At 32.7% G+C, this 12,620-nt stretch overlaps 1 protein-coding gene across 3 annotated transcripts in view; it reads right to left on the minus strand.

Annotated features, from left to right (window-relative positions):
* LOC105147271 (uncharacterized) overlaps positions 1 to 12,620 on the minus strand; it is a 21,506-nt gene continuing 8,886 nt past the window's right edge. For 2 of the 3 annotated variants that reach the window (XM_087402582.1, XM_011058167.2), the window contains exons 2-6: positions 3,611 to 3,680; positions 2,230 to 2,934; positions 1,662 to 1,896; positions 1,484 to 1,574; positions 1 to 1,276 (exon numbers count right to left, since the gene is read on the minus strand). In XM_087402582.1, the coding sequence (XP_087258708.1) occupies positions 1,166 to 1,276; positions 1,484 to 1,574; positions 1,662 to 1,896; positions 2,230 to 2,934; positions 3,611 to 3,662 (1,194 nt within the window). In that variant the 5' untranslated portion in view covers positions 3,663 to 3,680 and the 3' untranslated portion in view covers positions 1 to 1,165. Of the gene's footprint in view, positions 1,277 to 1,483; positions 1,575 to 1,661; positions 1,897 to 2,229; positions 2,935 to 3,610; positions 3,699 to 12,620 lie in introns of all 3 variants that reach the window. The other variant, XM_087402583.1, reaches the window with a different exon arrangement.

A 12,620-nucleotide genomic window follows, 5' to 3' on the forward strand; every position in this document is an offset into this window, starting at 1 on the left:
TGTGTATAATACATGAACGTGTTTATTCACAACCGTTATCATAAACGAGCCAAAGATAATTTTACATATATTAAACGCTACGATCTATCACAATGGATTCTCTGTCTTTTTTTCCCCCCCCATTTCGAATGTATAGAAATATATTTAGGTAAACGCTAACGCTACTTAAAATTAATCACGTCTCACTTAACGCGACGGCAGATTTGCAATATTTGCACATCTATACATAAAACGTTACAATGGTATGTATGTACATAGGTACAAGCTAGATTTCTTGTATTGGAAAACATGAATCAATATTTTTGCTGGATATGTCGTAAAGGCGTAAAGCTAGATCTACGTACGATTTGGTCCGATCTTCCGTAAATCCGATCTTCGAAAATATTTAAGTTATCTGATTAAGCGACTGTCAATATGGCCAAAGCTAATCACCACAATTGTAATGTAATTTTAAAGTGAAATTGTAGAAGACACCGGCATTCAAATCCAAGATTAAAAACCATTAGTAAGTACAATATTGTACGTATGAATTCCAATTCGCAATATTGGAAGCATTGTACTATAAATACTAGGGATATTACTTCAATATCCTTAAATTAATTTTTCTTTTAGTTTAGCAAATGCTCTAGCTATGAACTAATATAGCCTTATTTGTACTCTTACTTTTCTAGAATAATGTTATTATATTAATTTAATAATAAAGTACATCAATTTTCATTTTTATTGCACTATATCATTAATGGAAATATATATATTTAAGGATAATTCCGCCACTTCCTACCTAAGCGCGACTTTAGCCGGTCGCATGCGTCGTAGAAAAATATAGGAACGATGGAAGTGGCATAAATCAACACGTCGCGAAATGACAGATACGTGCCGATTCGCAATTTTGATCTATAATTTTTTACGTCGTACAGAGTAATAACGTCCAAGGTAACTAACATTCGACGCAGCTCATCAAAACTGATTAATGACTCTCAAGCGCTGCATGTTCTCACTGCCTCCAGATATACATCGGGCAACAAAACTTGCTGCACGATAATTAGAATACGGTATCTCGGACGTGTAAGTACTATTGCTCAAGCAGAGAAACTTGCTCATGTGCTTCACCGTCGGAAATGCTAAATGTCTCGATTCTCTTTCCGGGATGGGTTATCTTCTTTTGTCATAGCTTCGTATGCTTTACACTGTCAGTCCAATAATTCTGTATTGTCATTGCCTCTAGCGAATTTAGGAACGAGTCATTATCCAAACTGTACATTTCCTCCGAGTTATCCTGCAATTAAAACAAATACTTTTATATAACATTTTTAACTGATGTTTAGTAAGAAAAATATTAATACATTAAAAATATAAATAAAGTGTAAATAAAATAAAAGTGTTCTTTATATAACATAAATATATTAGAGATTTATTTGAATGGTTAATTTAATAAATCCCCACTGGATACACATTAAATATTTATGAATATAATAATACTAACGCGAATAGTGGAATCATCGATATAACCGGAGCTATCGGGATTGCTGCATTTATCACTGTTTAATGTTTGCGGAGGGTTCAAGTACTTGCGCCTGAAAAAAAGAATTAATGAACAAATGCTTTAGTGAACGCAGAACGCAGATGTAATTAATACACATTACGACTTCACGACACATTACCTGTATATAATGAATCCGAGACTACCCATTGTGCTGAGCAGGGCCACAGTCGCTAAACAGCTACCTGTAATAGCAGCTATACCCGCAGCGGATGTCGTCGAACCTTGCTCAGTACTTTCACTGATATTACCAGTGTTATAATCTGAAGGCTGATTGTCTTCTTGCACTTGATCCCTCTGGAAGTGCTGCGTGATGAAAGTGTTCCTCGCTCTGCTCAGACGAGTGGACTCGCCAACTGCACATTTGTTTCATGCGATCATTATAAAGAGTTTAAAGTACTCAACTCTCTTTCTCTTATCGCTAAATCTTAACTAAGCTAATTCTGAAACTTTTTACATCTATTCTACTTCTATTGTTTACTAAAATGTTAAATTTAATCAGAGACCAAAATACAAGTAGTAAACGTATATGAAAAAGAAGGTCAATGTCGACGTTGTTGTTGAAAACAATTTAATTAAAATATAATGTGATTCTCTTCTCTATCTTGCGCGAGATAACATTATGGCCATCAATTGTCGAGATCATTCTCATTTTTATTCACTGTAACACATTTCTCTCTGAAGTTTACCTCCAAGGATAGACGCCGCTGTAGCGAAATGCTGCGTCTGAGCCACCTCTTCGTCGATCTCGACCTCGTCCTCGGATTGATTAAATGTCCTGATTGCAGCATTACTAGCAACTCCGGTCGAGGACAAGGACGTTACGAAGGAAGACCTTGTTCTGTTTAACGTTAAATCAACCTTCGACATTTCTTCTTGAAGAGGTAGCACGGTGAGATCTTCGACTTCCTCGAAGCTAACGTTTCTGGCAATGCTAGATTGATTTCTCTCTTCCTGATCGTACTTCGGTTTACCTGACGATTTGTTAGTTGTCAGGATCCACGTGATCTTACTGTCCTTCTTCGTCGAGTTCCTGATTCTCTCGACGTTCTCCGCGACACGCTGCGGTATCGTCGTGCCAAGCGGCTCGACGTTGGAGATATTACTGCGAAAACTTAGCTCGACTGTCTCGTGGACGCTCGTTTCAGAAACAGTATCTCCACGTTCTAATAGCAACGAGGCGATAGTAGTGACGGATTGCTGCCTGTCAGGCACTACGGCTGTATTCGTCTGTGGATAAAGACCAATAGCCTTAGCGATTCGAAAAGTCGGCCTGGTTGACTTCGACGTGCGATAAATGTCTTCGGCCTCGATCGCCGAAGATGTCACTCTTGGAGATTGAGACTGGTTGACAGGATCCGATGTGGTTGATGGTAAAGGACTCCCAAAAATCACTGAAAAAGAAAAATGGAGTATAATCATTGAACGAAAATGAATTACACAATCATTAAATCGTGTAATGCCTCTTGCGAGAGAGAGAGTTTCAACTCACAATCTAAATAACACCGTACATTAAAAAAATTAAACGTAAAAGCTTCGTGGAAACTAATTTTTCTTTAATTAGAATTTAATTAGCATTCTTATGTTTTTTTAATTTTTTATACTAAATTTCTCTTTTTTAATTTATAATAAATTTCTTAGTAATTAAATTTACATTAAAATTATTTAAACTACGACTACAATTATGATTTAAAGACATAATATAAATTACAATAACAAAAATTTTCATCATATCTCATAAACATAACAACATGAGCATAATCGTAACAAAATATTAATAATTGAAACTATATTTCTTTAAATTATTTGAACGATAAATAAGCAAACTGCCTAGTAAAAAAGAACGGTGACTTTTTATGATGTCATCTGGATGAACTAATTAAAACAGAAGACTTTAAGAAGTTGCGCGAATCTTTTTATTAATCTTAACAGACTTAATGGAAGATAAAATAGTTAATAAAATAGAAGATAGGTTAAAAACAATTAAGAGGATTACTAATAAATTGGAAAAATCTTACTTTGTAAAGATGTTATTTAACAAAAAAAAAAAACAATGTAATGATGACTCACCAAGAAATTGCGCGGTAACCCAGAACCAGTGCATCCACCAATGTAGCGTCATCGCGTCATCTGGATGTATCTGCAAATACGAAGGCACCTATATGTACCAGCAAACGTGAGAAATTGTGCAAGCAATTCAAATATATCAAATATCGTTCTATTTCTAAACTGTATGATTTTCTAAACTCGAGCAAAAAACGAACAATCGACTTGGTTGCTTCTGAGAGAAGGTAATATTAAAAACCGGTGAGTAATCCTCAACCAATCGTGTTGCTTAATCGTGAAATCTGTGAGTCATTGAAGAATTTTAAAACCAAGACCGGCGGTTTCAGCTTCCAAGTATACGGCGAATGTCGAGATAACTGACAATGAGTAAAAGGAATTATGAAGTACCTTCAATAAGCGGTTATTTATCGTACACGTGACTCACTTCAAGTTTAGAGATATAGATCCAGATTTTTTTACATTTTTTATACAATTCGAACAGGTGTCTGTCGTTCATCAAAATTTCGAAAAAAAGTAAAAAATTTCATAATTCCAAGTCGGTTCAAAATGTCTGCTTGGAATCGACTTCGTGGCTATATACTACTTGTCGAATTTTCGAGTGCGCGCTGGCACGGTAATTTTCATGTCGAATAACGCAAGATGCAAGATTGAAATTATGATGGACCAGTGCCGCCGGCCGACCGGTTGAACGCAGATGCTCATACCCACAAATACCTTTCGTTAAGAGAGCCTTCGTCTGGTCCGTTTGATAAATTCGAACGCATTTGTGATTGCATGGAAAATGATAAATCATGGTAAATGCGTAAGACATATACAGGGTATCCCGAAAGTTTTTGTTAATCATTTTTTGTGTAGATAGAGCGGACTAAACTGAGTCGAAAAGTCCTCTCCCAATTTGCAACTTTCGCAATAGTTAACAAGATATTAATTACTAAAAATTGCCAAATATTAATCTTGAATAATTTTTTACTGAAATAATATCAATTTTACAGAAAAACTGCAAGAGACAAAAATCATTAATTTTCTTCTCATAGAACTCTAAGAATTCTATCGGAATTTTTTATCAACTTTTTAGTACTGCATTTTCTTATTTTTATCAATATGAAAATATTTAATATTAATATTTAAAAATTCTGAAAAAATTCTCGTGAATCTTATGAGAAGAAAATAAATGATTTTTGTCTCTTGCAGCTTTTCTATAAAGTTAATAGTATTTGAGTAAAAAATTATTCAAGACCATTGTTTAGCAATTTTTAGTAATTAATATTTTGTTAACTATCGTGAAAATTGCAAAATAGTACAAAACTTTTCGACTCAGTTTAGTCCGTCTCTATCTACACAAAAGTGATTGGCAAAAACTTTCGGGACACCATGTATACAAATTTAAAATCAAAATCTCAATAAAAATATTATAGTCGATATAATCAATTTTTATTTCAAGTTTTAAAATGCTAATAATAATATCTTAAGATGTTAATATAACTCTGTGATTAGTTTATAACATCCTAAGACATCTTAAATATAACATCTTAAATATAAGAATAGACTACTGATCTATATAATATTTTCTCCTAATGTATAAATCTAATAAATATATATAGGACAAATCTTTTGAGAATAAATGAAAAATAATCGTTCAAAGGCTACTTCAAAGGCTAATATTATAAAATTCTGATTAAAAAACATTTTTAGATAATATTTAAAAATTTGTTTTTTTTTTTTAAGAGAAATATTGCGGATAAGATATCTAGTACGTATTTAAATCAATTTATTTATATAAAAAAATATTGAACTGCAGTAATAAAATTAATTACAGTAAAACATTCGTAACTTGTTCACTTATGCATCGATTTACAAAGTTTCGTGCGCACAAAATGTAGCAGAAAGATGCGATCGTTAAACAGGAAGATATAGTGCGACGGTCATGCTCTGTTGATCGCAACTAGCTGCAACTTACTTACGACGTGACACGAATAGGATATCGAGACTTTACTTAAAGATTGAACGACAATATTTTTCAATTTTATCACTAAAGGAAGAGTTCACACGTGAAACTATATATAAATTACAATTCAAAATAAAATTTCATCGAAATATAGATTGAAATATCATCTAAAGTAAATTGAAAATTCACTTCGGTATCTATTTATATACCGATATAAATCTTTTAATTATTCCCGATATTTCAGTCATTCTTTCTCTAAATTAATATATTAATTAACATAAATATAGATTAAAATGTAAAATGTTATTATAATTAATTCCTTATAAATATCGTACACATAACAAATAAAAATCATATAAATAAATAGAGTTGCAACTAATTTTCACGTATCTTTTAATTATTCCCGATATTTCAGTCATTCTTTCTCTAAATTAATATATTAATTAACATAAATATAGATTAAAAAATGTGAAATGTTAATTCCTTATAAATATTGTACACATAACAAATAAAAATCATATAAATAAATAGAGTTGCAACTAATTTTCACGTATCTTTTAATTATTCCCGATATTTCAGTCATTCTTTCTCTAAATTAATATATTAATTAACATAAATATAGATTAAAAAATGTGAAATGTTAATTCCTTATAAATATTGTACACATAACAAATAAAAATCATATAAATAAATAGAGTTGCAACTAATTTTCACGTATAAGAATCTCGATGATAAAAATTTTTAAGCAGAATATTCTAAACATTATCCCATCCTTCACAGGCTGTGCGAGCGAAACAATCCTGTTTTCTCGGACAAAGTAATTTACGGAATCAAGGAGCACGAAGAGTGAGACATTCGTCCGTGTACAGTTAGTCATGCTCCCCCGGTTCTAACCGGTCACATCTTTGCGTGGATACAGCTCGGTGGTGTGAATTGAAGTCTGAAAAAAAGAAGCACGCGGATCACGGAGGACATCGCGCGCAATTTTTCCCACCGGTGATCCGGACTTAATAAAGATGCTGGAACAAAAGGTACGTCGCGAACGAGACGCTCCTCTTTTCCGAGCGACAAAAGGTCCATCTCTTTGACAACTCCGCACCCTCCACGTCGGTGTGACTTCATTCAGGGACCGGAAACGTGGCCTCGTTGTATGGAGGGGGAAAGGGGGGGAGGGGAATGCATGAAGGACGGGCAGGGACGCAGCTAAAATTTTTGGGTATTTCCTGATACGACAGGCACTCTTAAACCTTCGGTATCATTCCTCGTGTGGCATACCAAAAGTTTTCTTTTATTTCGCTATAGTATAACTTTTTAAATAATAATAAAGATACATCTTTGTTTGTTACTGTTATATTTCTCAATGCAGTTATATTTACTGTTATATTTCTAATAGTGGTTCGTTTAAAAAAAATATTTGTCTATAACATTTTCATATTTTCAATATTTTCATTTTTCGTGTGTGTTATTTTTCGCAATATCCAGTAAATACTACAACGGTATAGAGTGGCACTGAAAGATTAAGAGTCAAGATAGAAGAAAACAGGAAAGTTTTTATAACGTACAAGGACTCTTAATTCTGAAATTATTTAAATAACTTTTACATATATCCTCTTAAAAATATTTGATGTTTGTCGATATTTAACATTCGCTACGTATACGCTACATGACTTGAATGTCCGCATTGGAATCGTTTTTAGCACACACGGACGACATTTCTCACGCTTGTTTCCGCGAAATTGCGGTTTATTCTAGAAACGGCAATAATCGCGTATTACGCGGAGCTGCGACAACGTTTGTTACAAACCACTGATTTTCGTAAATAAGGTCCGCTTTTGCCGCGATAAATGCTGGTTTATGAATATCATGCAGATTAACAACAGAGTCGATTAAATAGGATTACAGTTGCGTTATATTTCGTTTAAAGATCAAAAGGATAACAAATAAGTGCTCCTCTATGGAGCTAACGCTAACGCGTCGATGATAATACGTACCGTACGAAACAATTAGTGCACTTCTCGAACACGATCCCGGTTGCGCTGCAAAGTATGAAATTGCGTCGAAGCGCAAGAAAAAAAAAACGCATTTCGCGCGTTGCGTAATTCCACTTCCGCGTGCTGAGAGCCTCGCCCCACTTCGTTTTCAGACCGGAAGGATGCGCAATGTGCTCAAGTATAAACGTGCTAATAATCTTGTTAACTGTTACTATTACCGCCGATAGATTGCGTGTGAACGTCAATCTAACATTGAAAAAGATATCCAAAATTAATGGAAGCCTTACACTCTAAGTAAATTAGATTAAATTAAGAAAGAAAAAAATATATAAGCAAAGGCAAAATTTTTAATACGTAAATAATAATAATACAACTAAAATAGCACTACGAATTTTTGTTCTGGTGTTCCAATACTTTGGTGTTCCAGTATTTTTGCGAAGAAAGACTTAATAACAAAAATTTAATAACAAAGGAGACTTCAGTATCGAAAAATAATTTTTTAAATACAAAATTAAAAGCATATAAAGCACAACAGCGAATCAAGGAAGCGTTTCTTTCCCTGTATATTCTGTGTTTCGTTCCACTTAGTTTTCAGACCAAGGAGATAATTGATTTAATGAATTCGCTCCTATCGCGTGCTGCTTTACATAGTCTTCGTGAAAGCTTCGTAAAAAAAATTGGCCGATTCGCGCAGGAACGTGCAACCGGAGTTCAACGACCGTCATATATGAAGTTCTCCGAACCAGGGACAACGAGTTTAATACTTACTACGTAACAACATGAAATTTCTAATCTTTTTACTGTCGTCGTTTCATCCAAGGCTGTGTGTGACTTTATCATACTCGCAGTTTTCTATTTCTGTATCCATAGATCTTTATCTCTTTTATTTCACACGTCATACTGCAATGCAATTTATTATCAATGATATCATGCCATCGAACTACAGCACTCAAGTCACGTAGCCATGGCAATCAACGTGCTAAATAGCGACCTTCGCACCTTTTTACCGCAATTTGCGCAAACCTTGACTTTATAGTTTTCATAAAATGAAAAATATAACGCTTTATACTCGTATCCTTAATAATTAATCGAATTGCTTAAATGTAACAAGACTTGATGTATGAAAGTTTCGATATTTGGATTCATTGCCATCGATTTGCAGATTGGACAACAAAACGTTTGGTGAAAAGTGAGAGAAGTGCGCGACAAGATACAATCATTGGAGCATAAAGTAGAAATGCGTATTCGTTTCTTAATCATACAGCATGATCTCCGGAAATACGGCGATAAAAACCAATGCGGCAACGCTGAGTGGAAACTCGTTTCTTCGCACTTTATTCACTTTTTTTTCGAACGTTAATCTGGATTGAATTTAATACTTGAATCGCAAAATTCAATACCAGTATTTTTAAGAAAAAAGTTGAAAATAAAATTATTCTCTAAAGTTTTACGAAAAACTGATCTTACAATCGAAATTTTTGTTAAAAAAAATGTAGAAACTTCATTGAAAATAAAATATTGAATAATAAAAATAGCCTTGAACTTATTATATTACGTTATTAAATTGATATTTTTAAAAATGTAATTCAATAAAAATCAGAGATTCTTCTATGCAAGACATTCTTGGAAACTTTTGTAAACGCATAAAATTAGATAAAAATATTATTGTAATACCACTGAAAAAATAAACAAATATATTATTATAATACTATAGCTATAAATAGATAACACTTTATAAATATAATATTACTAGACAGTATATTATAATTGCTTCTTGCAATAATAGATCGGGAACCAGGAAGATATTCAGCATCGAAGTGGAGAGAGATGCATTTGAGTCATCGATGGATTAATGTTCGTGAAGAAACAAAGTGGGGCTAACGAGGACACTAAAGTAAATCGCGATTTACCGCTGAGCTTCGTGATGTCGAGTACTCGAATGAACACGAATTATCGAGCGCATTAGCGTAGTCCGCGAAGTTAATGACTGTGAACCGATTAATCGGATGTTCGTCTTGTTTTTTCTGCCATTGTTAATGGAACAATGCACCATCAATCCACAAAAGAGTCAGTTTCACCATTTAAATTCCTGTAATAAATTAATCGGTCATCTCTTCAATTTTCTGACCAACTTGTGCCAGCAGATTAAGCCGGTACTGATTCTCTCTCTCTCTCTCTCTCTCTCTCTCTCTCTCTCTCTCTTTCTTTATAAAATCGTCATTTCTTCAGAATTCACCATTAAAAATGCCAGGGTAATGCCATGTCTTTCGGTTTTTACGTTTATCGAACGTTATTTACCTCATTTACTGCAACTGCGCTGCACAAGTTTTATCGCAACCTTTTTCTGTTGGCGCAGCGATAAAGAACATTCGTACTACGTTACATACGACACGTGGCATATCATTCAACGTTCGCAACATAATATAATATATTTGCAAAATATATAGAAAAAATATATAAAACACAAATATTGAAACCACAAAGGACAACAAGCTATATATCCGGCACATTGATCACCAATAATCGATTTTCCTTATAATTTTCGAATTTAATCTTTATATATACTATGAAAATGTGCAATCAACAATATTAAATGTGCAAATACACTAATATTTTTCAAAAATTATGATTCTAAAATTAAATTTAAATTAATATTTCTTTGTAAACACAATTTTGCCGAAGAAATTTTTATTAAAATTCAGTCAAGCCGAAAATAACCGGCACAATGCACAGCCAACCAGAAAGAATAAAATCACTTGTTAAAGGAACGTCAGTCTTTCTAGGCGAATTTAGACAATAGCAACAGCAGCAGCAGCTGCTGCTGAACAGTCGGATCATCTTCGATATTATATTCAGAGTATAAACTTTCACACACATTCTTCGATAATAATCTAATCTAATTTCCTGCAGTGAAGTTTCAAAATCGCGTGATTGTAGGATTCGTATGTACACATATGAAATCTTCCCAATTATTTTTACGTAAAAGTGTACACGTGAGAACCTCGGCCATTAAGGCGAATTCACAATTTAAAGTTCTTTTTAAAAATTAAAAATTTATAAAGCAAAAAGTAAAAACACCGGTGCGATGAAATTTTTATAGAATGACAGTTTTGGCGTCTTCGATTTTTATGACGAAGAAATATTTATTCAACGAGACGCGGAAGAAAGTCAAACACTACTAGGATTTCATTTGTTTTATTGATGTACAAATTTTCTGTAAACTATATTTCACAATTTACGAGAGAACTGATAAACACGATTAATTAAATTTATCAAAAACTCACATAACCAGAATTATAATGAAAATAAATATTATTTTTTAATATCAGACACAAATAAAACATATCCATTATTCGAGAAATTTTTACAATACAAAAATCATCTAAAAATACGGATTTGTTTAATATGCAAATTATATTATGATACGCGTGACGCCTTTTTCCAAATAGAATAATCCTGCAATATTCGCGTTTTCGTTTTAAAGCATCGCTATAATAATTTCAACGAAGCTGATCAAATCTATTAAATGTAAATACACTATTTACTATACAACTTTCCCAATTACATTCACACGTGGACAATATACAGTATAAATATAAGGTAACATCAAACCATAACAAACTCTGTAATAACACCGCAAAGCCATCAAATGATGATTTATTCAAAGAATTATTAAACAAAATTAGAATGCAATACAATGAATTTTTACTTAAACTTTTACTTGAACGATATATTATTTAATTACCTTATTTATTCGTAAAATTAAATAATATTCAGTTCAAGTAGTAATAATTCAAGAAAAAATTATAATTACATCGCATTATAATTTTATTTTACAAAAATATGTAATATATTAAATAATGCATCATTTTTTTCTACACAGAAAGAATGGTTAGGTGCTAATGTATAAAAAAATTTAATTACATACAGATAAAAATATTGTTGAACCACAAAATAATTACATAAGAAACTCAAGCATGATGAGTAAATTGTAAAAAAATGTTGACGTTCTAGCAATTAGATTAAGTACATGTATACACAATTTCTGCACAATTATTTTGATAATAATCAAAGAGAATTATTTTTAGATCTGTATTCTAAATTTTTTTATATAAAAAACCGTTCTTTTTTTGTATTAATTCACCAAAATTCTGCGAACAATGACCCCTCGATTCCATTATATACCTACGCTACATGTCACGAAACTTACTTGTTACTCGCCGAGGAATTATCAGCGTGACGATCGCGAGGTATTACGATGGAAATTTTTTCAACGCAAGAGATTTCTACGGGGCAGATTTTCAGACAACCTGACCTATTCTTCGTAATAGTTTCACCTGCTACGAAACGTGTTCTTGTAGCCTATTGTCTTCCATGTGTACGTTCGCCGTTGTAATGCTCCGGAAAGCGACATCGTTTCCCTGAGCAATCGGTGTCACTCTTTATATATGTACGTTTCTTCTCGCAAATAAGTAAAAATAATTTTAGACCATTGACCACATCCTATTTCTCTATCGTTTCACCGATAGACAATTTGACATACATATTATTTTCTTAAGATATAATGAAAAGTCGGAAAAGGCTTTTAAAAAAAGTGATTTTTTTCTTGGGTACTTTCGAAAACTCTTTGCATTTTCGATCATATATTTTAGACATATTTAATTCATTGTACTTTTGAAATCTGTAGTAATTATATTAAATTTAGTTTGTAGAAACAAAAAACAATAGAAGAATTCGAAAATAATTGATTATGAGACGGTAATGTGGCATCCATTTGCACTGATGTTCGCACAAATACTTTTACGAATCAAACTCGCTCGTGAAAGGAAGAAAGTAAAGATGAAATCTCTATCGACGATCGAAAGTTCGGATGAGTTCATCCGAATGGCAATTACACTCGTATCGACCCCGCGAAAGTGGAATTCGAAAACGTAGAAATTGGCTATGCAGTATTCACGTCTTTATCGTAAACTCAAACATTAATTTATATTCGATTACGACAATCGAATTGAATCTATGATATTAGTGGGTTCGATAAATTACGATTCGTAATTATCACTGATTTATCACGCAAATG

This window comes from Acromyrmex echinatior, chromosome 2 (assembly GCF_024713525.1).
Source record: "Acromyrmex echinatior isolate Ae372 chromosome 2, ASM2471352v2, whole genome shotgun sequence".
NCBI classification, from domain to species: domain Eukaryota; kingdom Metazoa; phylum Arthropoda; class Insecta; order Hymenoptera; family Formicidae; genus Acromyrmex; species Acromyrmex echinatior.